Raw genomic sequence first — 23,430 nt, 5'->3', positions numbered from 1 at the left:
CGAGGGAATCGAGGAAACGGCTGATTCGTCTCGCGGTGGGGTGCCTCTGTTCGAGGCAGACGGCGTCAATCGACTGTTTCAGACGTTGCAGTCGCAATGGCCCACTGGACTCCATCTTCGGTCGTGTGAAGGTGAGGTGGAAGGAGGAAGTCGAAATTGGAGTTGGGGAGATGACCCTTCGCTGAAGTACGAATTAGGAAGTCGCATTCTTTGCTACTGGAAGCTACGCCCAAATACTGCGGTGACTGTATCAAAGTGGAAAGAACAAAGGTAAAAACAGATCATTAGTATTTTAAATCCTCAAATATGTGACAGTCCCAAGAAGACCCCAGCTAGCCGTCCACCCCATATAGCCTAGGACCTCAGAACTCGGATACCCTGCGCATAGTCCAGACAACTCGTCCTTTCCCCATGATCAGAGGCCAGCAAACAAGATAATTCGTCCACGACCGACTGCTGGATTCCCAAGATGTCGCCAAATCCCCCGAGGCTTATTCAGGAGACAGCCTGCCAGTGTTCTTCTGTCGGACCGTGTTCTAAATCGTTTAGAAAGAGAAGAAAAGTTAACACTCTGTCGGGCGCTATTACCACAGACATTTCAACAGAAAAACGTCCCTGTCGTGAGAAAGTGTCAGTTCATTAGTCCCAGCTGGCGCCACCAGCGTTGGCCTCGCCAGTGATTTCTGGAGCTCCTCCCCAGGCGCTGCTGTCAGCAGCGGCCCCCCAGTTCGAGCTAGGGGGTTCATTGTTGTCATCCATTTGGATACCTCCCCAGGCGCCACCGTTCGCGTTGTCATCACCGTTCTCAGCCTCGTCGTCCGTGTCGTCATCGAAGGTCACGGCTTCCTCCGTGGGCTTGTACGTCTCCAGGAAGTCGGGGATGCGCTGCTTGCTCTCTATAAGGATCTTGACGAGGTCGGGGCCAAGCTCCGCATCTTTGTCCTCGTTGTAGAACGACGTTGCAAGACCCTCGTTTCCGATACGAGCGGTACGTCCTGTTCTTTGTCAGCTATCTGGCTTTATCATGGGTTTAGGGCTAGGCTAGGTGTCTTACCAATACGATGAACGTATTCGGTGACTCCTCCGTTTATGGCACGAGGAAGATCAAAGTTGATCACATGCATTACGTTCTTGATATCTAGACCGCGAGCAGAAACGCCAGTAGCAACAAGAATAGGGCATCTGGCTGTGCGGAAGGCACGCCTTTCTATGTATTAGACAGGCCTCTGGCTGACAGGGACGACTTCCTTCACTTACAGAGCATCTTCACGCTCACGCTGAGTGCGATCGGAGTGGATGGAGGTACTTGGGAGTCCCATGTTGAACAGATAGTCATCCAAGAAGTCCGCCTGGGTCTTGGTGTTGACGAATATCAATGTGCGCGAGGGCGGCATGTACAGAAGGAGATCGTAGAGACATTTCTTCTTCAAACTGTCTTCGGCGTAGATGATCTGGAAAAGCGTTCTCTTAGTATTTGCATTAACAGAGGCCTTCTAGTTGGGAACTTACGTTCTGATCCACGTTAATGTGAGCGCTACCAGGACGTCCAATGCGAACTCGAACGTGGTCTTCGGTGAGGAACTTGCGCGCCAGCTGACGGCAAGACTTGTTGAAGGTTGCAGAGAACATCATGTAACGATGGTCCGCATCCTCGTTGGTATCTGTTTGGGTTAGCCACGGAGACAGGATAAAGTCGTAGACAGTTCATACCTCCGCCAGACATGATACGGTTGAAGTCCTCCTCCCAGTCAGACTGAAGGAGCTCGTCCGCTTCGTCGATGATGGTGTATCTGTCCAGAGTTAGTATGGCTGCAAGAAAACAAAGGAATCATTCGCGGGTCTTACTTGACGCGGCTAAGCGAGAGAACGTGTGGCTGCTCCATGAAGTCCAGCAACCTTCCCGGAGTAGCGATGAGAATATCACAACCCTTCTGAAGCTCCTCTCGCTGGTCACGAGTGGGGGCCCCACCGTAAGCGACACAGGGACGCAGCATAGAGCGATAACACAGACGACGGGCTTCGTCGAAGATCTGTGTGGACAACTCGCGAGTAGGAGCCACGATGAGCACCAACGGTTCCGCACGAACAGAGTCCGTGGAAGGGTTGAATCCGGCAGCCAGATTCGGACGAGGTGCAGCAAGCTTTTTTGCCTTACCCATCAACTGAGAGAGCACGGGGATAAGGAAAGCCGCAGTTTTGCCCGATCCTGTGCTCTTGTCAGCTTTCAACCCTCGTAGGCCATGAAGTTGTGGTGTACTTACCCGTCTGAGCGATGGCAATAAGGTCGTGCCCGGTGAGCACGGCGGGGATGGAGTAGGCTTGGATCGGAGTTGGAACATCGTACCGACACAACCTGATGTTCTCACGCATAATCGGGTGAAGCCCAGCGTCGTCAAACTGGGTATTGTCAGCAAGATAAACGACGACGTTCAGTTCTTGGCGAGGGTACCCAACTTACATTTCTCACAGGGTTGGGACGCTCCCTACTTTCGGCAACAACCTCGATGTTTTGCAAGCTTTGCGCAAGGTTAGCGCTGGCTCAATAACAATGAAGGGAGGTTGGTTACTCACTTGCTCATTTTCAAACCGGTACGGTTGATGAACTCGTTACGAAAGAGCATCTCCTCGAGCTCAGGAATCTCAGGCCCGACGTCACCATACTCATCCTTCCACTCGTATTTGGCAGCATTCCCCGCCCACTCAGGAAGGTCCTCTGCAGCTGGCGGCTTACCCCCAAACTCAGACTGCTCAGCGGCAGAGGTAGCAGGACCATCGGGGCCAGCAGCAGGACCCGCGGGAGCCACGTACTTGCTATAGTCGTACGTCTCCGGGGAAGCCCATCCTTTGGATCGAGCTAGGGAGGCAGCTTCAGCGTTTATCTGACTGTGACCGTTTGTTTGTCCGTTGGTTTCGACCTCCTGGACCGCGTTGTTCATGTCCGACACGTCGAAGCTGTCCATTTTGGAAACGGTCAGGGTCGAAGGAGATACGATTTGAACTAGAACTGGGGAGAAGCACGAGTTAGACGCGTTTGTTTTGGTGGAGAGGAGAGAAAGAGAAAAGCTGAAATTTTGTGTGTTGACGAGAGTAGGCCACTTACCTGTAGAGATATCTCGTGGATATGAGAGTCGTTGTGAGACGATGAAGACTTTGCCAGGAGATGACAGGAAATGAAGAGGATAAAAAACTAAGAGAAGATGGAGGGGAAAATAGAAAATATGGTGGGTGGAGAGAGATGGGAGATGGGTGAATGGGAAAAGAAAAGTGAGCATGTGGGCAGACAAAAAAAGCTAGGGCTGCAGTCACTGCGCGTCGAGACAACAACACAGTCACAGCAACAAACACATTCACTGTACAACAGAATATCCTACGATGGCTTACGACACAATGAAAACGTATTTTGAGTGTAGTTCTTCTTTTACAACGAGCGTTTGTGATGTAGAACTTCTGAAAAAGAAAAGAGATCTACTGCAGACTAGGGCCTTTTGTTTGCAGTGGCAGCCGCATACAAGCAGAGGTAGAGAAGATTCTGGACATTGAGATACACAAAAATTGCGACCTTAAGTTTGTTTTGTTTCTTTGTTTGATACTTTGTACTCCGTACTGGGCTGGCGCGTCAGTCAGTGAATGCCCTTCCATACTATTCTCAGGTCTTCTTCAGGGCAGCTCGAAAATAACGATGTAAGCAAAAGCTTTAGAAAAAGGGCTCTTGAGCTCTTCTTGCTCTTCGATTTCATAACTATATATCAGAATATAGAGATGTAGGTATTATGCAGGATTTGCTTATTCGTATGCTCGTAGTCTATTCTCACTATCCCGTACCTTGCTCTACTGTTTCGGGGACTACGGAGTACACAAGAGTGGACTGTAGATGTAAAATGTCTAATTTGGGTATTCTTTCTTTGATTATACACGATATTTAGCGTTTGAACCCGATGCAGTATTTCAGGGTCTTTTATGCACCGTGCTATAATTCGGCGTATAGTAGTAGTAGAGAGCATGAACCCATTCTACATTGATAAGAATGCAATTTCGCTGTATGTCTTAGGATTACGGAGTACAGCCACTGCATCTGCGTCTTTTTAAATTAATATTTTTTTTTTCCCTTTCACACGTTGTCGAGCGTGGGGGTTCGATATATATAACCGAAACCGGAGGTGCTGTACCTCCATCAACCAGCTTTAATATACACTCAATAGAGAATTGGAGCATAGTGGATATAGAAGGCATCAAGCGAAATAAATTGTCCTTGAATTTGGCATTGATTTCAACTAATAGTCCATGGCAATGCAGGAGTAGCAGGGTTATAGGTTCTACGGAGCACATGTCACACTAGCTCAGTGTGATAGAGGCAAATACAGGGGTGAAAGAATACATAAATATGGTATCCTTCAAAGGATTCTCGTTGTCCAGCACGTGTCTGGATGCCTGAGGCCAAAAAGACGTCATTCCAGTAACTGAGAACAGCGAAATTATCAGTTGTTACTATATACTGCTACTACTCTATTGAAGCTATTGATTTTGAATACAACCTCAATAAAGAATTGAACTTCTCCGACGGTTCCACTTGCTCTTAACAAAAGCGGGCAGAAGGAGATATACGCAGTAGGGGTTATCACGGTCATTATCCCATTTCCCCGAGGATGGACTCGGTCTTCAATGGTTCCGTGACTCTTGTCTACTACTATTATATACCGCTGCTCCTATTCCTTTCCTCCCGGGCACTCAAGCCATCGTCGCCATGTCGCCCCCCGATCGCATCTCAACCGTCTTCGACTCCGTGACGGTCTCCAAGCACGCCTACAAATCTTCCGCGGACTTCCGCTCCGGTCGCCTGAATGCGATCGCCAACCCCGGAGCTGTGAAGATCAATGTCGAGGGCGCATTTATCGTCGACGAAGAACCGCGATCCCGGTCCAGAAGTCCCATAGAAGCCGAGGGCGTGCATTACGAGAGCCAAGATATCCGTCTTCCCCATCATACCGGCGTCGTGAGCCATGTCGCTGTGGACGTGAGTGATCCCCGCATACTGACAGCTATCCCCGCAATCGCCGGAGAAAAGGGGAATCGCATGTGCAACAACTTCTGGACAATTGGGCTGACTATGGCGATGATATTGCTCTACAGATTGGCGGCTCGCTGGCGAAATTGGTCTATTTTACGCGAGAGCTGGACTCCGCAGACAATGGCGGCCGATTGAACTTTATCAACTTCGAAACCCATCGCATCGACCTTTGCATTGACTTTATTCGACAATTGAACGAGGAACATGAGAAGCTCAATGGCTCTTCGCAAGACGAATTGTGTGTTGTGGCTACTGGGGGTGGTGCATACTTGTACTACGATAAGCTGAAGGAGGCCTTGAACGTGAATGTTAAGCGGGAAGAGGAGATGCAGTGCTTGATTACAGGTACGCTTCTTGCGATTGCGATATCAGGTTGAACGTGACGCTTACAATTTTCTGGATAGGTCTCGATTTCTTCATCACCGAGATACCGAACGAAGTCTTCACCTACAGCGACACCGATCCCGAACCGATGAAATTTGCCGAGGCCCGACCGGACGTATACCCCTACCTTCTGGTTAACATTGGATCCGGTGTGTCCATGATCAAGGTTTCCGGTCCGAAGGAGTTCCAACGTGTGGGTGGGACACACCTGGGTGGTGGTACATTCTGGGGTATCTTGTCCCTGCTGACAGGCGCCCGGACATTTGATGACATGCTGGCAATGGCGGATAGTGGAGACAACAGCGGCGTGGACATGCTGGTTGGTGACATCTATGGCATGGACTACAGCAAGATTGGACTCAAGAGCACCGCAATTGCCAGTACCTTTGGCAAAGTCTTCCGCACGAAGAACGCTGCTGAGCGGGATGCGGAGGATGGCGAAGGCCTCAGCCCCAGGGATCCCGAACATCCCGAGGATGATCTGAAGTTCAGGCACGAGGACATGAGCCGGAGCCTGCTATACGCAATCAGCAACAACATCGGCCAGATCGCATATCTCCAATCAGAGAAACACGAAGTCAAGCACATCTACTTCGGCGGATCCTTCATCCGTGGTCATCGCCAAACCATGAACACACTGTCGTACGCCATCCGCTTCTGGTCCAAAGGTGAGAAGCAAGCCTACTTCCTGCGCCACGAGGGCTACCTCGGTGCAGTTGGCGCATTCCTCCGGAGACAACCGGCCAACTGGGGCCGTCGGAACAGTCTTGACGACGCGACAGCGCCTCTCACTTTCAAAGAGGCCCTTCTATCCTAAAGTCAGAGCTAGCCCTCTGGATCATTGCCCATTTGTATATTTTCTGCTTTGACAAAAGCATTTGTTTATATGTTGGTTTGAACTCTTCGATACCCATTGTTTTACTCGACATTTCGGTGCATATCAGATGCAATTGTTTGAACTTGATATATTGTCTTTAATACCGGTCATGGGCCCAGGAAAAGGTCCAGGCACTATTTTCTTTTGGATGAGTTCTTTATACGTCTGTTCGGGTACTTTTACAGACTGGATGCTACACTATGTTTTCTACTATGCTGTATTGAGGATTATTTTCGTTGCATTGTATAACACCTATATTCATGTCAGATCATACACTATCCAATTCCTCCAAAATATGTGTATAGTGCAGATGTATAGTATAGGAATGGCTGGCTACCGTTCAAACACGAAGTCGCGTCGCCGCGCGACGGATCATTTTGTTTTCTCCGTCCACCCTCCCATATTCCCTTGATAGATCCCTTTTCCACTCCTTTCTTGCTTTTTTCATTTTATATACTGAGTACAGGTCATTTCACTGCTCAATTGCTTCTTTGGGTCTTTGTTCCCGGGATCCTGCGTGTGGACCTCTGACGTCGCGACAATGCACAACAGGTGAATCAACTATACAGACACAGACTTTGCACAACAGACGAGCTAACCCGCATCACACCAGTCCAAAACACCTTCCAAACAGCCTCGTAATCGCAAACCCCCCCACATACGGCCCAAAACGACCCCTAGCCCGCCACCTCATCGCCCTCCTAGAAGAATGGCACCGGCAACACCCCACCCCACCGCCATGCAAATACAAATACAGACCAGAAAACCCCAGACCAATGCCCTTCAAGGTATTCGGTCGCGACGGGGCCGAATTACAACTTGCGTGCTACAATATTGTCTCCCCGCAGCGCTACTGGGTCCTCGTTCTGTGTGCGCAGGGTCAACCAGATAAAATTGTTGCGTGTTCGAGTTCACGGGCGCGCCTCAAGACTTTTCTGGTGGGTTGGGCGGGGTGTGAGAAGGGGTATGAGGAGAGATGTTGTGCGGTTAGGAAGTTTGAGTCGTCCTTGGAGGATGTGTGGTTTTCGGAGGAGTTGTGGGAGGATGAACCTGAGGATGTTGAGCCGTTGAGGCTCAATTCGGGGTCCAGGGTTAATGGCTCCAAAGAGAAGACGCAGAAGAAGCGCAAATCGATCAATTCGGCTTCTCGTCGACCGGCCCCGGCTCCAGCACGGAACAATCTGTCGGATGAAGAGGAGTCATCCGCGGAGGAGTCGTCCCCCGCAGTCCTAAACCATACCTCATCGTCGAACAGGCTAGCCGTCAAAGCCCTGCCCGAGTTCGGACCCCAGCGACCACTCGCCAGACACCTCGTCGAGCTTCTAGAAGAATGGCACAGAAAGAATCGCTCTGGATACCCACCCTGCAGATACCAAGGGTACCATCTTAACAGACCGCGTTCCTTCGAATCCAAGATCTTCGCCCGCGATGGCACTGAGGTGGAACTCGCCTGCTACACAATAACGACCCCGCGTAGCTACTGCATCCTCGTGCTGTGCCCCTCAAACAGTCCGCATAAAATCGTGGGTTGTTCTAGCCAGCGGACTAAGAACATGACGTTTCTGGTAGGCTGGGCTGGGTGTGATGAGGGCTATGAGTCGAGATGCTGCGCGGTTAGGGTGTTTGGCTTGACGTTGGACAGTGTTAAATATTCGCCCGGCCTGTGGGATGACGAGCCTAGTGTTGCTGCTATGTCGAATGCGCCCAAGGTATATCACACGAAACGGAGGTCGACCGGTTCGGCTGTCCGTCGTGCGTCCCCGTCTCCTAGCAGTTCATCGGATGAAGAGGAATCCGCCACAGATGAGCCGTCTGAGAATGAGTCGTCTGAAGAAGAGGCACCTAGATCGAAGCGGCGGAGGTATCATAACCATCCTGATAACCACCCTAACCATGATAACGAAAACAACGAAAACAACAATAACAAAAACCAAAGCATAAACACAACATCTTCCACCAAGGAAACGCATGTGATTTTCAAATTAATCTCAGACTTTGCAGACGCAACCCGCTCGTTTCCGTCCGATGAATGCGCGACTGGGAGGCACCTGTTTGCCAAAGCAAAAGAGTTCTTTCGGCTTTTCGACCCGGATTCAGAAGTGAAGGTCTTGTCTTGCCGCATCCCTGCTCGTCATGAACGTCCATATCTGTTCGAGGGCAAGGAAGGCGAGTTCAGGCTGTTGCTTGAGGACTTGAAGGGATCAACTACTGGTGCCGTTAATAATACCTTGACTGTTGAGATCAAGTGTGTGGCTTAGACTAGACTTATGATATCGATAGACTCTTTTTGTATACTACTAATAATTTCAACATATAAGTACAATATCGCTTTCTTCAGGTGCTGTTGTAATCCATGTACAAGTAGTAGTTGTTTGTTGTGATCAGGTGACGGCAACGAACAATGAGCGGCTTCCCGCAGATGAGAGGATAGACCAGTTAACTCTCGTATCCAGAACGCCCTTTGCGATTTTTCTCTGTTCTCTGCTCTTTTTCTCCTTTATTCTTCAATCCCTGATAGAGTGCTGACTTTTGGCCTTTTTTCTGTACCGAGTCGGACTAACTACGCGTCGCGATTGACGTGCCCGGACGCGGAGACGGAGATCACTGGTACGATACGGACCCCCAGCATCAATTGACGATAACCGTTGCGGATCACTTCAATATTAATCGTGGTTCTCTAAACCGCTCAATCTCTTTGGCCCGTGCTCAAGCTGAAGAAGTGCTGGTACGGTGATCCGTCTGCAGTCCTATCAGCCATACCGACCCCGCTCAGCTCAGCCTTGTTCTGCAAAAAGCAAGCACACCACCGAAAACGGCCCGATGCCCTTAGCTCGAGTCAAGTCGGAAGAGGAGGAAGACTCGAAACTTCACATGTAAGCTGCTGTATATTTCTTTCTTTTTTTTTTTTGATTGGGCTGTTTCTGACGTTCGCTGGTGTCAAGTGTGTCTGAGGAAGAAGAAGATGATGATGATGATGATGACGATGATGAGGAAGAATCGTCTGAAGATGACAGCGAGGAGGAGGAGGAGGAGGAGGAGGAGGAGGTAGAGAACGACACAGGAAACGGCACTGATACCGCGAATACCATTATCACACGTCCGGATGAGGACACGGCACCAGCACCAACACCAGCACCAGCACTAACACCAGCACCAGCACTAACACCAGCACCAGCAACAGAAAAAGAAAAAGAAACAGCAGCAACAACCGCAGATCCCTTAGATCCGGTATGCATGTTCGGTCCGCATAGCACAATCCCAGAGAACATCCGGGGTATCCTGGACGAATGGCACAAAAAAAACCCAACAACCGTACCACCATGCTCATATCGAAGCGGAATCCCGAAACAGGCATGGAAAGTCTTCGATCGGAATGGCAACGAAGTACCCTTTGCGTTGTTTATGATCAAGAGGCCTATTTCGTATAAGATCACCTTCATTTCCAATGAAGACGGGTCGGGGAAGCTGGTTGCTTGTCGGCCATATTCTCCTTTTCAGATCTTTCTTATTGGCTGGAATGGACTGGTGGACTATGACGAGGAAGCTTGTGCTGTGAGGTTGTTTGGGAGGAATCTGGATGATATCGTTTTCACGCCAGGGTGTTTTGATAAGGCCCCCGGGCCTAAGCCGGAAGCTGCAACGACAGGTGCTACGGCTAATAGCACGTCCACGGAGAAGAATACAACCAGATCTCATAAACGGGGACGACGACGCAGCGGCCGAAAGAGCGGCACCGGCAATGGCACCGCTCGTTCAACGCAACGAAGGAAGCCCGAAGACGAGACCATCTCTGGCTCCATCCCCGAAAACACTTCATCGAACGAATCACCACAATCAGAACGCGAAGACATCTCAGCACGCCCGACAAAAAGATCCCGAAACAGCACTTCAGACGCAGCCTTACCACCACCTCCCGCAGTCCCAGCGACCCCAGCATCCCCCAAAACAACACCACCAAATACCCACGAAGTCGCATTCAAACTCGTATCCGAACTTTCAGACGCAACGCGCTGCTTCCCAATAACCGAGTGCAAATCTAGTCGTGATCTCTTTGCGAAAGCACGCAAATTCTTCCGACTCCTGGATGGGGATTTAGAAGTCAATTTTCTCTCTTGTCGTATACCCTCCAAACACGAACGAAGGTATCTGTTTGAGGGGAGCCAGGGCGAGTTTAATCTGCTTATCCATGACGTGAGGAACTTACAGGGCATTGATGCTAAGACGCTGATCATTGAGGTTAAGTGTATGGAGTGATTTACTTTTCATTAACTGTCGAGCGAATTGCATGGTTAAGAGGTATAAATATGTTTCTTTACACTACCGTTACTGGGATATGGCCATCCAGCTAATGTTTATAATTTTTATATTAGATATAATTTTTATTTAAGCGACAATTCTGTTCAATGTATCTTCATGTTGTAATGCTCAGCAACACTCATTAAGACATTAAGAGCAGCCGGCGATGGAGGTTGTCATGTGTCTCACTGGAGGCCATTTTTATCACCAAATGCCAGAAGAAATTCGCCCGAGCTTTTGACTCTAAATCTTTCCAATGAATCAACCAACGCATATGCGTCGCCAGACAGAGATAAATCATATTGTAGCACCTGGATTCTGATACCGGTATAATATCCCGTGGTCTCTTTCAACACAACCCTAGGGCGAGAGTATTTCTACCAGTGCGACTGCCGGATTATCTGTCAGACTGGCCGCTGCTCTTCTATATTACCTGACCATCCCTGGTGCCGATAACCCACAAGACAGCCAGTGTTGCTAGGTGAACAAACGAAGGCGTGTCGTGAGTAACAGTATACATACTTACCCTTTCTCTGTTGAGGTGCACTGAGATCGCATATCGAGATTGAACAAACATCAACCGAGTGTAGCACTCTTGAGAGAATCTCACTTGCTGAGATTCGAGCTGAGTATTCGAGGCTTCTGGGAAGGAAAAACAGGCCCCTGACTGGGACGCACTGTACTAGCGAGTGAGAGCAGGATAGGTCAATTGATATTGAGGGTACCCCTCTGCTGCTCAAGATGCAGACTGTCCAATGACATGAACCCGGTCATAAGTGCAGCTAGAGTAGATGACGCTGCATATCTGGTATTTCGGGACAAGTCTTCCCATGCAGCGAGACCGCCACACGATTTCATTCCTCTGTGCTCATCATCCATGGTTCCTCTTTGGCATCTAATGACCATTGCTCAGACAGGGAGGCATATGTAATTCTCATCTTGTATAGATGCAATGTACTCAGATCCCGCGCGCTTTTCTTTGTCATATAAGCGAACCAACATGATAGCGTCGCCGAAACGTAAGGAAGCAGTTTGCCTCGCACATGGTAGCCTGAAATAAAAAGCCCAAACACAACGGACACAGAGTTGGTTGCTTGGAAGACCGTTTCAACCTGACTTCTCTCTGGTTGCTAGGCGTCATGCCAGATTTTTAGAGTTTGTAGAAGAGTAGATTTACCCGCCATCTAAAAAGGAGACCTTTGGTTAATTGTCCCCACCAAGATTCAATCCTTTGATTTTCTGTGCCTGAGCCATAGAAATACGGAAAATACCCATTTCTATCCTGAAGCCATGAGTTGTACACTCTTTGAAGCTGAAGATGGGCACTCTGGAGGAGAACAGTCTCTGTTCCATAATCTGATCTGATGACTTGAGGCTGTAGCTGTCGCTGTTATACAGTATCAAGATACTGGCGAAGGACACTGACTGCTGTACGAGCAGAGATTCCAACATAGATCCATATATATAGCGGGAGTATACATCAATTGCTGCATAAACCTCTATGCCATATGGCTGGAGCTTCAGATATCCATCAAGAGACCATAGCCAGTCTGGTCCTCGTACAACATATTCTCCACGGTGGGATTGTAAATCCTGGCATCGGCGTTCAATGGACTCAGGATTAATTGTACGATAGATAGCAAAGAGACGGTCACTAGGAAGAGATGAGAAATTTTAGTAAATCTGTCCACTTTAGAGGTCGTACAAACAAACTGAGGAATATTATATCCACATCCACGTATGTGAGCATAAAGCAATTCCCTCCCATATACTTGTACAGTGCCTTTTCCCATCTCTTCAAGAAGACCTTTGGTAAGCTCCTCTTCCTGTAGCTGTCTGTTAACATGATCATCTGTACGGCGCGTCAATCCAAGTCTCGTATGAAGTAGCCGGAGTGCTCTGAGGGTAATCTCATAGCCTTCTGCTTCAAGGACTTTAAGAAGATCATTATTCATTGTCTTACAGATTATTCTGAAAAAAAAAAAAAAAAAAAAAAAAAAAGAAGCACAAAAGAAGAAAAGAAAGAAAAAAAACTGCTCTTATGATTTATTGTCATTCCGCTGGCTGGTCATTGAACACCATCTTTTCGCCAATCTTGATAATAAGTAGTAATGTTTGCGACCATATCTATAAACAATTTGATAGCAGGCGAATATCTCGCTTAATTCTCCTACATATCTAGATGTAAAGAATAACTAGCTGGAGAGAGAGATCTAAGAGATCTAACCCGCATGAAAGTGTCCATCCTCTACTAGACCGAACTGTATATATTTACACTTTACATTCTTCTTGTTGTATCAGTATACCAGATCACTTGGAGCCTTGTTTCGATTGATGTGTCGGGAGACAATTCGACACGTGGTTCTGGATATCTCCATCTATATATGATCGTTCTTGAACCAGTAAAGATCTCTTGTAATTTATGCCGATATCAAAGACAAGGACGCAAGAGTTGATTATCAAAGAGAAGTATAGCCACTATAGATCTAGGTCAGAATATTTCGGTTTACCGGATATTATGAAGAATGCATACCCATCGACTACCAATGCAGTCCCAGTGATGTAACTTGCCATGTGCGACGAGAGGAAAACGACAGAGCCGGCAATCTGCAAAGTTCAGCATCAAGTGAAAGGAATTGAATGAATAGTGAGAAAAAAAAAAACCTCATCAGCTTTCCCTAGCCTTCCCATGGGAATCAGAGAAGTCATTTTCGATTCGATCTCGGATCGTAACTTTGGGTCATTGTTTCCAAGGATTGCCGTTGATATATAACTAGTCAAGTCAAACCAGGAATTCATAATATTTCTCAGGAAACAGGTTTGATTTACCCTGGACAAATACTATTGATCCGAATAATCTCTTTGCTGTAAACGGCAGCTTCCTGGTTTGCTTCTATTAGCGTAATCCATTTCAAAATGAAGCTGGGTGCATACCGTCTTCGTCATTCCAAGAATCGCGTGCTTGCTTGCAGCGTAGGGCTAGCACCAAATGGGACCACCGACCAACCCCAGAATCGAGGCCGTGTTGGTAATCACGCCGCAATCTCCGCGTCCACTCCTGTAATAGAGGACAAGTACTGAGTAGCAGGGACTTATATAGGGTAGAGTTGTACGAACGGAATTTGTAGTTTCTCCTGCGACAACATTTTTTTGACTTGCTCCCTCTGGCAGATCCAAAGACCAACGAAGTTCAGGTTGAGAACTTTTGCAATTCAGCGCAAACTTGTTCAACAGTCGGCTTTTGATTTCCGCCAATTCCGGCATGGTTCAGCACGTAGTCAATTCTTCCGAAGGCTTTCGCAGCAGTGCGCACACAATCGATGCAGGATTCTTCGTTTCCAACATCAACTTGGTGAGTTACGACTTTCAAGTCAGGCAGTTCACATTGAATCTCATTTCCTGTTGCTTTCAATGCCTTCGTATTGATATCTGCTAGGAAAAGGCCCGCAACACCAGCACGGGCAAACGCGAACGACACGCTGCGTCCAATTCCTTGAATATGCCCGGTTAACAAGTATCCATTATACCAAGGTCATTATAATCGCGTCAACTTACCTGAGGCGGAACCCTAGAGCAGGTAATGACAAGTTAGTTTCCCCTAGAACTTTGCCTTCATTCAAAAACTTAGCAATGATACATACGATTACGAGCCCTATGCCAGGTAACAAGCGAGACGCTGCAGCAGTCATTTTAAAATCGACAATCTAATTATCTCTTCTCTGTATCTAGACTCGATTGACAATATAAGTTCAGCCTTTGAGGATTTTAACAAGGGTTGAATGATTTAGGGGGAGTTAAAAACGACCCATTACTACATGGTCATCATTTTATATACTTTCAAGAACATCTCCGCTTCGTTATGGGCAAGCCCGTAGGTCCACCCGTGGAAAGCATAAATCCGTAAAGCCGCGATGCCCACTACGCAGGGTAGACGCCTGAGTATAGAACAATTCATTGCCGGCCAGGAACTGCCAACTAAACCAGGCTATCTCGGAAGAGGTTTTATCAAGGATCTCTCCCAGATGAGGCAATTGCAGCCACCTCAAAGCTTTGCTTACATGAAGAACAGCAGCTGGAAGGGAGCCCTGCCTTCGTTTATACAGGAGATCCTTGATATGACGAGATTTCCCGTATTGCCCCCTATACCTCGTTATAGCAACGTGTTACAGTGTGCTATGTTCCTCCTGATCGGCAGCGTCATGATGACCGCTGACTAAGCAGCTTCCACGTGGAAGCGTGCGCGTTTTCCGGTCAAAACGAGACGAAATGCGACTCTCCAGGATACATCATTGCCCTCTATAACTTTATAACGACTAGAAACAGCCTAAAATCAGCCATGCCCCGAGCATGAATCCTGCGTCTGCTCGATGCCTTCACTGCTCGGCTCGCCTCCCATCCCTCCACCAGTCCTCGACGAATCCCATCCCAATCGAGTGGGCGGGTCCAGGTCTCACTCTCCTGGCGAGCAACGTGCCCTCCCAGATCCCAACCGCCTAGCCCCTGAAGACGCCTACTATGCGCCGTCACTATTAAAGGCGCGCGCGGCCGCAGCGGCCAAGACCAACCGCGACGATTCTCTTCGAACATTGAAAGGCAATGGCAATGGCAACTCCGCCGCTCTTACGACTTTGCGGCCATTGTCCGCGGTACCGAAACCGGATGCCGAGAAAGATGTGCGGAGTATGAGGGGCACAAGTCGACGGAGGAGACGGAGGAAGGGTGCTTGGAAAAAACTACTCTGGGTCAAACAGTCATGTATGTTCGGGGATTTTGCCGATTCTGTTCTACGTGTCTTCTATGAGATGGCCGACTGACAGCAAATTAAAACAACAGACCCGGATAATTACACCGATACGGAAACCTTCCTCGATCATCTCCAGCGAAACCCGCGCGTTCGCCCTTATGATTTTTGGCCATTGGTCGCTGATTCGACTGTCATCGTACAACATGTTTGTTCCGTGGTTATCTTCATCTGCTGTTTCGTCGGTATCGTCCAGGGTCGAGTGAGTCCGGTCTCGGTGGTCTGTTGGGGGAGTGTCGGTACTGCCGTGGGATGGATACTCTGGGACGCTTGGGCGAAGGCAGATGAGAGCGCTGGTGGTCCAGAACGTGTTGTGGAGGGAGATGCTGGCTCGAGTTCTAGCTCGGTGGTGGACTCAACCCACCCCTCTGGGACTGGACAGAAGGATAACCAGGTCCAAGGCCTTGGGCTGAGTATGGGATCCAACCTACCTGGCCCAAATCGATATGGAGATTCTCGCTTGTCGGAATCGATCTCGTCTACAGCAAACAGCATTCACCGATATCCTATACCGTTTGAGCCCAGCAGGCCCCTACGCTTATCCTCACGAAACCGCCAACGACTGTCAACAGTCAAATCGGCATTCCTCATCTACTTCGCATTACTCGGGCTCAGTCCCATTCTCAAATCTCTCACCAAATCCACCGCCAGCGACTCAATCTGGGCCATGAGTTGCTGGCTCCTATTCATGAACATCTTCTCCTTCGACTACGGAAGCGGGGAGGGCGCAGGCGCCACCAAATTCCCAGCTTCTCTATCCACAAACGCAGCGGTGATGGCATCCACCGTGCTCGCCTCCCGTCTACCCTCGACAACCCACGTGTTCAGCCTAATGCTCTTCTCCATGGAAGTCTTCGGACTCTTCCCCATCTTCCGCCGCCAACTACGCCATATCTCATGGACCGGACACGTCCTCCTAACATTGACCCTAGTAATCGTCGCCGGTGGCGCTGTCGGATGCACCATACGAGGCGGCTGGGCAGCTGCCGTTCTGGGATCGCTACTGGGAAGCATTTTGACGGCGCTTGCCATGGGAGGATGCAGTTGGTGGCTGATTAGTCTTCAAAAGTATAAAAATGTGGTGATTGGACCGTGGGATCCGGCGAGACCTATTATTCGTCGTCATTGGGATTGATTGATTGCTTGATTTATTGGGAGTCGGGACTCGGATGTTCTAAAGATACCCCTTATTTTTGCTAGAAATAGACTTTAATTATTGTACATAGGTTCTGTTCTAAATACATTGCGTTGATTGTACTGTGTTTCTGCAAACCACCACAGAAAAGATGATGGATTTGCCCGTGAACTGAACTTCTCCCCATCTTCGACTAGACGATCAGACAACGGTGAGAGAGCACGACCCGGAACGGAGACTCGGTGATCAGGAGTATGCGTTCCAGCATTCCGTGCGAAGTTTAATGCCTTGGACTTTATGTGCGACGCCTTGACATGGCTCGCGGCATGAACTGGGTTCCCCTACTGTCTCAGAGAGTAGAAATGCACATATAACAGCAATAGGTCATTCAGCTCACAGCCAAATTAGGCTGACAGTTTTCCCTGCTCGTTGAGATGTATTAGGAGCAAGCATTCGCTCACTCCGGTTTCTATGGCCAGGGCTGGGAAACCGTTCGATACCGACTCCCTCATGATCTCGCGAACGCATCGCCCGCATCGCAGTACCAATCTCCTCACGCTTTTGTCCCGTCTTTCCGTCAAGGACTGAGACTCATGTAGTATTTTCTGAGTCGATGTGAAACAGGATATCATGCTGCTTTCTCAATAAGATCGACAGCAGAAAGAAAAGCCACTTGTCTCCCATGTCTTGCCTAGCCCAACTACATCGCTTTTGATGGCGCCTATCAGCAATAACTTTCTGGATTTGTTGTTGATCGCCTTGATTCAACAAGTTTCCATAATTGGAAACAGGGCAGTGCATGTCCAGCACTGCGGGTTCATTGTGGTATTTCGGTCCGTGTTTTGTCAAACCAACTTCGCAGAACCAAACAAGCTGTTTGTTATGCCTGCGAGGTGTCGAACCACCTCCATGATCCTGGTATCGACAGACTTCGCTTTTGTTGGGGTTTTATCCTGTGTTCAGGCCGGGATTTCTCGGGTCTCATCGTTGCTGAAAGGTCTGGATGGCTGTGAGCCCCTAGCTTTGATCCTTCGAACAATCGCCATCTTTCCAACGAGGTCATTGGGTCTCTCTCTATTTGAGCATCACTAGTCGCGGATTTCTTCGGTGAGGCTATGTTCGATGCAAGTAACAACTATGTGGAACTTCACTTGGCTCAGGACCTGTCTGAATAGAATCGTACCAGTAACATTGACTGATTCCATTTCGTTTCTCTCGGCATCCGAGTTCTACGAGTATTTGTGGACAGTAGCACATAATTTCACTAATGTTAAATGTTCTCTCGAAGTTCGTCATGACATCTGGATTTGTTGTTGACCCCAGGGCGTTTCGTCACAAGCCACATTTCCGAGATTGTAGCCCTAATAGCTAGGATTGTGAGAGCTTACCTCATATTGGCATCCGCAGGGTCAAAACTCCGGGCCTTGTTCTGATCCAGTAAACGGCTTACCGTCAATGTCTCATGATCTTCGTCAAACGTAATAATTCGATCAACATCCTATTGAGTGGTTAGCAGGATACTACTCGAACTGATTGGCATTCGAATTCATGGACTCACATCGACATTCACAGCGGGACGTAGACCCAAAGCGTAGCCCAATCTGAGCAGAGTTCATGCTCGTCTCGGTATGGTCTATCAGTCTCCAAAGAATCCATTGACACGTCACGCGGAGTCTTGTCTGCCACTGGTGATCGATGCCAAATTTCCACGAGCCAGACTCGTGTACACGACGTAGATTCTATGGTAAGCGGCGAGTTGCTGCACTATAAAACTTTTGCCGATTCCACAATTTGCTGATTTCAGTATGGGGACCGTAGTCTCTACACCTGCTTCAATTATTATCATCCTGTCACCAGTGCGCAATGAGCTGGATTGTGGGGCAGAATCCGATCCCTCGCTGGGCGCTCCATATGAACTCGACAAAATCATCTCAGTGGCTAGCCTGGTCAAATGTAATCGTTCGTAGATATTCAACCGATAATTGGACTCGTCTTCGGAGGCATCAATGTCATGCCCTCGCGGCTGGTACTCCTCTAAATACATCATAGAGTCTTTGTCGTCCATATTCTCTGTACAATGGGAGTTTTGAGGTATATCGAAGAAGGATGTGTCCCACGTCATCTATGTTCATACCACCCCCGGTGGGAAATGAGTAACCTCACACCAGACAGGGAGAACAAAGAATAACCATCCACGGAATACTTATATCACTCCCTATATCTGCATGTCCATCCAGGTAAAAGGCCATTGCTCAAGGGAGGTCAGCACATACTACATATTACTAGCCAGCATAGCAATCATCGCAGCCTTGAACTTAGCATCGCACCTCAGCACCCAAGGTCCATTCCGGACATTCAGCGGTTGACAAGTTTGTCAAGAACAATGGTTGCGAGCCCTATTGAGCACCACCCAGATGTTGTCGCGTGGGGTGCCAAGCGGCAATCCAACGATGCACTTGTGAGCAAGGAATTTGGTTTTTGGACCCCGCCCCCCTCAGAAACGCGGTATGTAAGCGCGGACCAAAGCAACCGAGTTACAACAGTAGAGGCTATCAGCACCTATCTTGGATTGAAGCCGCAAAGGTGTCGCAGCCCTCAATTCTCGATCAGAGACACGATAATGTATATCGGTCGAAGCAAGCAACGTTATCCCGTGTCGTCAGTGTCGATGTCCAAACTGACTCTTCATTTGCTGCGCTATATGCTTTTATGGCGAGTCTCGCGGTTAATGTCGGGCTCGCTTGTGGATTTCTAGCACTTTTGATATCTTCCAACAAGCGGAGGACTAGCACGAATTTCTCCAGCTTCGTTATTGGTCCTGATAAACCCATATCGGAGGCCGAGCTGCTGCATGTACAGATCATCTGCGAAAATGCAACGTTAGTTGCTAAGCTTCAAATGCCCAAAGCAGAAAAAGAGGGATGCCCTATTTCTGTACTCACCAAGTACCCTTCAGAGGGCCAGCGGAGAAAGCAGCAGGTTATCTCAAGTTCTACTCCAAATCTGTCCTATAATTTTCGTCTGGGGAAATATGCATGTAGGAGCGCGAGTGGCTCGCCTGCTATCTTGGACACTTAGTCGGGCGAAAAGCTCGCCTTTCGAGCCCTTGTCAATGGCACCCAGAGGTCAGAAGTGAAGATTTCGAAGTGACGTTGGCCATTTGCCAATCTCTTCGCGGCCACTTTGATGGCAGATCCCAATACAGCTAGGCTCAGATGCATGAAGATAAAGCACCCTAGAGGTTCGGCGTCGTGAGCACAAGTGGAGCAAAGCACTATGCTCGGACAATTCCCGTTAATATGTCCTCCAGAAGATGCCCTGCTTCGAAATCTGTCGATGCGTATTCAAAACAGTAAACGTGTTCATCTCTGTGTAAACACGGCTGCCACTAGAGCCGCACAGAACATATTACGTTACTCTCCAATGAGCGATAACAGAATCTGTCGAACACTCAAGTTAGGGAAATGATCTCTGTAAATATGTGAATGGTATAGCGTACCACATCGAATGCCTCAGATTGGCCAGTGATTTGACTAAGATAGTCTTTCGCTTCCGTTTCGATCCACATTCCAAAGCCGGACAGGTGAGCCATACTATTGCATACATAGGTATTCTTTGGGACTTCGTGTTGATTTGTGAAGATATTGGTGGTAGTCTCCGCCGGTCCGCCCCTCCGAAGGTCACATACCCTTCATGCCCTGAGAGAGGAGAGTCGACTGTCCATTATACTAAGTGCTGCCATTGTTATCGCTTGAGACAGTTCGAAACCATCTCATCAGCTAGATGACTGCTGGTGATGTAGAACTCTAATCGATATGATGCTGCGATCTTGCTTCATGAAGGAGACGAGCATAACCTGTAGTGATAATGAAAACAATACATTAGTATAATGACTTGAATCCCTGCACATGTATGACCACGCACTAATAATACATACCGGAATAATTAAATGCTTTTTAGGATAATGGGTGTATCATTTTGGTCGGGGCTTTGGTAAAACCATCCCCATTGATTTTTTGGCTAGCAAAACGCCGCAGGGCTCAAGTTGGTGAAGTTCCATGAGTAGTAACTCCAATGCATTTCGAGGACAATTGCCAAGATTGGTACCGGGAAAAGAATTGCACTTCCGTGTCCCAGTGTCCATGCTGGGGAATCCTCCATTACTTCAAAGGTAGGTTATGAAGGAGAGTAGGACCAAATTAACCTGGGGATCAGTCATTTCATTAGCAAGAGTTCTGACATATCAGGATGGGGAAGTGGTAAATACTTACAGCTTCCACAGAATCCCGCGAGGGAACTGTCTGATCCACATTGGCTTATAAACCTGGTTAGCATTGAACGATAAATCAGTAGATAGATGGAAAAATTACCCCAGTAGACAGCGATGTTGGAGTGGGAACTCTCGAAACGCCTATGGTTTTGAGGGATATCGGTCAGCGTCGCATGTGCAAGGATAGGCTCACTCGGTTGTATTGTTTGAAAGAACGTTCTCTCATTCTGTAGGATAAGAGAGCCAGCTCACTGACTCGTCGGTGCCCATGTCCGAACTTCATTTTGCGTTGAAATACCCTTGTCCGCGAATCTATAAATGAGGAGGTTAGCAAAGTGACGACTAGGAAGATTTGAATGGAGTAACTAACACAGAACTTCTCCAGTGTCAGTTCTGCTCCACTTAGCGTAGGTGCGTAGAGACATACCTTACAAGACCAGAACCGAGCCAGGCAGTGTCATAAGTAGAGATGAACCCTATTGAGACCCCAAAAGGTCTAAGCAGTTCTGCCATCTGTCTTGGAGGTAAGTCGCTCTCGACTGAGTGTTGTGGTTACCAGTTTTAGCATGTTCAGTGTACATCATACACCCAAAGCAACTGTATGTTGCTAGACTCTTGTCAGTTTGCATTAGCGTCTATATGGTTCCAACCACATAATTTTTCAGTCTAAATCGAGCCTTTTCAACTAGTCAAAAAAGTGCTCTCGGTCACACTTGGCTGATAGAAAAACTGGTGTCGGTGACATGTTTCCACTCCTTGTGTAGGAATATACGAAGGACACCCGAGGACCCCGTCAGAGGGGAGCAAGTGAGGATTGTTGTGTCGTTGATATACGCAGGGTCTCTCAAAGAGGTCCATTGTATCGACCCCGAAAATCGAAATAGATAAACGCGGAATCCCCGAAGATACGTCGTCTATATGTAGATTGAGATAAATAAGACAAATAAACTGTTGCTTAGTTAGATAGATATCTAAGCCATAGACAGGTCGTTATTTACTTAATTGCAGCATTATCGATTCGTGGCGCCATTCGTCGCCTGGAACCATCGTTTGGGGGTTGTAAAAACCGGCAACGGTATATATATATATATTATATATATATATATAACTCGAGGGCAACCTACTCATGTATTAGCACAATCGATGGTGCCTATAAATGGTGTCTGAATACCGACGGAATGCACTCACCAGAAAAGTCCGTGCCTCGCGACTCCGGAACAATCATGTAGCTTTCTACTTGGAACTTCGACAAGCCGGACTTAATTTAGCTGTCGACAAGTAGCATCCAAATTCAAAGAGCGGGAAAACCGACTCGTAGTTCCAAACGGGAGTTCTGGCCAATGTGTTGCCAATACGTTTCGCTTCCACGATGCCAAGTTGCACTCCATCTCAGTGCACAAGCCATACCACAGACTATGGTCTGCATTTCCGTGCAGGGAGACTCGAATAATATTGTGTACCGAGTCAGACACGCCGCTCTCATGCGAGTTGGTGCATTTGTCGGATCGTATCTCAGAACCCTCGGTCCAGAAACGGGAACTTTATATACTAGTCAATTTTCAAATGCGAAACTCGCATCAACTGGTCAACATGCTGGTATTGGGAACGGAGAACAAGATACTGCTGGCGTTCTATTTTTTGGAAGAATGTATTGGACGGTTCGTCCGGGGTGCTGTACGAATGATGGAGACATCTGACTGAAGGCAACATCGCACGGAACGAAAGGGATTGCCTTGTCGAGGTTCTTGAGTCCCAGGCGACTCAAGTGTACGAAGGGCCTATCAACCTGATGTTAGCATACTAACAGGAAAAATAAATGGGAAGACATACGACTTTTTGAAGGCCTTCCCCCTATGTCTAGGCAGTCGTCCCCTGAGGAATTGCGCGAAAGGGTCCAGCAGTGCAATCATCTTGCATCAAAAGATACTGAAATTCAGAGAAACGGACTTTGTGGCGCATCACATTCTCCCAGGGTATGACCGACGTTCTCAATAAAGCAGGACCGAGAGTCTTGTCGAAAGCGAAAAGCAAGATTATCGAGCTCACCATTTCGCCCAAATCGCCGACAAGGATGAATCCTCGCTGAGTACGGTGTATGATGGATCTTATCATTGCAAGCCGCATTGGTGCGTCTTGCATTGCCACTCATTGCCGCGATCCACGACAGGATTGGCTCGGACGGTTGCACAGTCCGATTCTTTACCTGTACCATAATCCTCTAAGAGTGTCTTCGTTCGCCGGCGGCCTTCTAGCTGGGGCACATAATAGGCCTAGGTGGTATATAGGGTAGCTTGTGGTCATTGTGGATATCGCGTGAGCTGAACATACAGTTCACGACCGTTTTCTAGTCAACCCAATCCAAGTCAGCACGAGAATATCCAGTGGCAGAGGATACCAACTTACTCCGCATAATGTATCAAAAACTTCGTTATTCGCTGCGTCTTGTAGGCAACTTGAGGTCTGCGAAAGAGGTGGTCAGTAGTTGCAAAGCCTCCACAATACACTGGATTCCAAACGCGACAACCCCCAAGTGCTGCAGTAATCGCTGCATTGCATTTGCATAAGGTTGCTATGCGCCATGGTTTTAACCCTCCCCGCAAAT

General features: G+C 48.2%; 9 protein-coding genes across 9 annotated transcripts; 5 read left to right on the top strand and 4 right to left on the bottom strand.

Moving 5' to 3' along the window:
* Window positions 1–266: 266 nt before the first annotated feature.
* ASPGLDRAFT_82298 (DEAD/DEAH box helicase) lies at window positions 267–3,235 on the bottom strand. Its single transcript, XM_022550161.1, has 10 exons — window positions 3,101–3,235; window positions 2,572–3,004; window positions 2,459–2,516; window positions 2,262–2,397; window positions 1,846–2,206; window positions 1,711–1,790; window positions 1,510–1,661; window positions 1,258–1,451; window positions 1,055–1,203; window positions 267–995 (listed from the first exon to the last, which is right to left on the bottom strand). The coding sequence occupies exons 2-10, from the start codon at window positions 2,958–2,960 to the stop codon at window positions 640–642; spliced, it is 1,875 nt and encodes a 624-aa protein (XP_022401008.1). The 5' UTR covers window positions 2,961–3,004; window positions 3,101–3,235; the 3' UTR covers window positions 267–639.
* Window positions 3,236–4,741: 1,506 nt separating this feature from the next.
* ASPGLDRAFT_35580 (pantothenate kinase) lies at window positions 4,742–6,266 on the top strand (the record flags this gene model as incomplete). Its single annotated transcript, XM_022544580.1, has 3 exons — window positions 4,742–5,011; window positions 5,128–5,410; window positions 5,470–6,266. 3 exons carry the CDS (start codon window positions 4,742–4,744, stop codon window positions 6,264–6,266), a joined length of 1,350 nt encoding a protein of 449 aa, XP_022401007.1.
* Window positions 6,267–6,698: 432 nt separating this feature from the next.
* ASPGLDRAFT_47162 (uncharacterized protein) lies at window positions 6,699–8,588 on the top strand. Its single transcript, XM_022546603.1, has one exon. It carries the CDS (start codon window positions 7,103–7,105, stop codon window positions 8,582–8,584), a length of 1,482 nt encoding a protein of 493 aa, XP_022401006.1. The 5' UTR covers window positions 6,699–7,102; the 3' UTR covers window positions 8,585–8,588.
* Window positions 8,589–9,146: 558 nt separating this feature from the next.
* On the top strand, window positions 9,147–10,580 carry ASPGLDRAFT_35578 (uncharacterized protein; the record flags this gene model as incomplete). Its single annotated transcript, XM_022544579.1, has 2 exons — window positions 9,147–9,199; window positions 9,269–10,580. 2 exons carry the CDS (start codon window positions 9,147–9,149, stop codon window positions 10,578–10,580), a joined length of 1,365 nt encoding a protein of 454 aa, XP_022401005.1.
* Window positions 10,581–13,812: 3,232 nt separating this feature from the next.
* ASPGLDRAFT_35577 (uncharacterized protein) lies at window positions 13,813–14,311 on the bottom strand (the record flags this gene model as incomplete). Its single annotated transcript, XM_022544578.1, has 3 exons — window positions 13,813–14,114; window positions 14,178–14,190; window positions 14,264–14,311. The coding sequence occupies 3 exons, from the start codon at window positions 14,309–14,311 to the stop codon at window positions 13,813–13,815; spliced, it is 363 nt and encodes a 120-aa protein (XP_022401004.1).
* Window positions 14,312–14,917: 606 nt separating this feature from the next.
* On the top strand, window positions 14,918–16,674 carry pigc (phosphatidylinositol N-acetylglucosaminyltransferase). Its single transcript, XM_022542739.1, has 2 exons — window positions 14,918–15,377; window positions 15,456–16,674. The coding sequence occupies exons 1-2, from the start codon at window positions 14,990–14,992 to the stop codon at window positions 16,556–16,558; spliced, it is 1,491 nt and encodes a 496-aa protein (XP_022401003.1). The 5' UTR covers window positions 14,918–14,989; the 3' UTR covers window positions 16,559–16,674.
* Window positions 16,675–17,905: 1,231 nt separating this feature from the next.
* ASPGLDRAFT_317585 (uncharacterized protein) lies at window positions 17,906–18,810 on the bottom strand. Its single transcript, XM_022544095.1, has 2 exons — window positions 18,117–18,810; window positions 17,906–18,056 (listed from the first exon to the last, which is right to left on the bottom strand). Exon 1 carries the CDS (start codon window positions 18,678–18,680, stop codon window positions 18,222–18,224), a length of 459 nt encoding a protein of 152 aa, XP_022401002.1. The 5' UTR covers window positions 18,681–18,810; the 3' UTR covers window positions 17,906–18,056; window positions 18,117–18,221.
* ASPGLDRAFT_317912 (uncharacterized protein) lies at window positions 18,808–19,425 on the top strand. The gene has a single exon (XM_022544099.1). It carries the CDS (start codon window positions 18,942–18,944, stop codon window positions 19,311–19,313), a length of 372 nt encoding a protein of 123 aa, XP_022401001.1. The 5' UTR covers window positions 18,808–18,941; the 3' UTR covers window positions 19,314–19,425.
* A 3,156-nt stretch (window positions 19,426–22,581) lies between these two features.
* Window positions 22,582–23,166, bottom strand: ASPGLDRAFT_317592 (uncharacterized protein). The gene is made up of 3 exons (XM_022544096.1): window positions 23,157–23,166; window positions 22,659–23,098; window positions 22,582–22,606 (listed from the first exon to the last, which is right to left on the bottom strand). The coding sequence occupies exon 2, from the start codon at window positions 22,965–22,967 to the stop codon at window positions 22,686–22,688; it is 282 nt and encodes a 93-aa protein (XP_022401000.1). The 5' UTR covers window positions 22,968–23,098; window positions 23,157–23,166; the 3' UTR covers window positions 22,582–22,606; window positions 22,659–22,685.
* Window positions 23,167–23,430: the final 264 nt, after the last annotated feature.

Source organism: Aspergillus glaucus, assembly GCF_001890805.1.
Source record: "Aspergillus glaucus CBS 516.65 unplaced genomic scaffold ASPGLscaffold_10, whole genome shotgun sequence".
NCBI lineage: Eukaryota > Fungi > Ascomycota > Eurotiomycetes > Eurotiales > Aspergillaceae > Aspergillus > Aspergillus glaucus.
Note: the sequence above shows the minus strand (reverse complement) of the source record. Positions and strands in the feature narration are given on the sequence as shown.

Excerpts from the sequence above, each read along its gene's own strand:
- pigc (XM_022542739.1), top strand. The coding sequence starts at position 14,990 with ATGCCTTCACTGCTCGGCTCGCCTCCCATCCCTCCACCAGTCCTCGAC. Across the intron at positions 15,378-15,455 it reads ACTCTGGGTCAAACAGTCAT|ACCCGGATAATTACACCGAT; the intron begins GTATGTTCGGGG and ends TTAAAACAACAG.
- ASPGLDRAFT_317585 (XM_022544095.1), bottom strand. The coding sequence starts at position 18,680 with ATGACGTGGGACACATCCTTCTTCGATATACCTCAAAACTCCCATTGT.
- ASPGLDRAFT_47162 (XM_022546603.1), top strand. The coding sequence starts at position 7,103 with ATGCCCTTCAAGGTATTCGGTCGCGACGGGGCCGAATTACAACTTGCG.
- ASPGLDRAFT_82298 (XM_022550161.1), bottom strand. The coding sequence starts at position 2,960 with ATGGACAGCTTCGACGTGTCGGACATGAACAACGCGGTCCAGGAGGTC. Across the intron at positions 2,398-2,458 it reads GTCCCAACCCTGTGAGAAAT|TTTGACGACGCTGGGCTTCA; the intron begins GTAAGTTGGGTA and ends GACAATACCCAG. Across the intron at positions 996-1,054 it reads CGAATACGTTCATCGTATTG|GACGTACCGCTCGTATCGGA; the intron begins GTAAGACACCTA and ends GACAAAGAACAG.
- ASPGLDRAFT_317592 (XM_022544096.1), bottom strand. The coding sequence starts at position 22,967 with ATGCAAGACGCACCAATGCGGCTTGCAATGATAAGATCCATCATACAC.
- ASPGLDRAFT_317912 (XM_022544099.1), top strand. The coding sequence starts at position 18,942 with ATGGTTGCGAGCCCTATTGAGCACCACCCAGATGTTGTCGCGTGGGGT.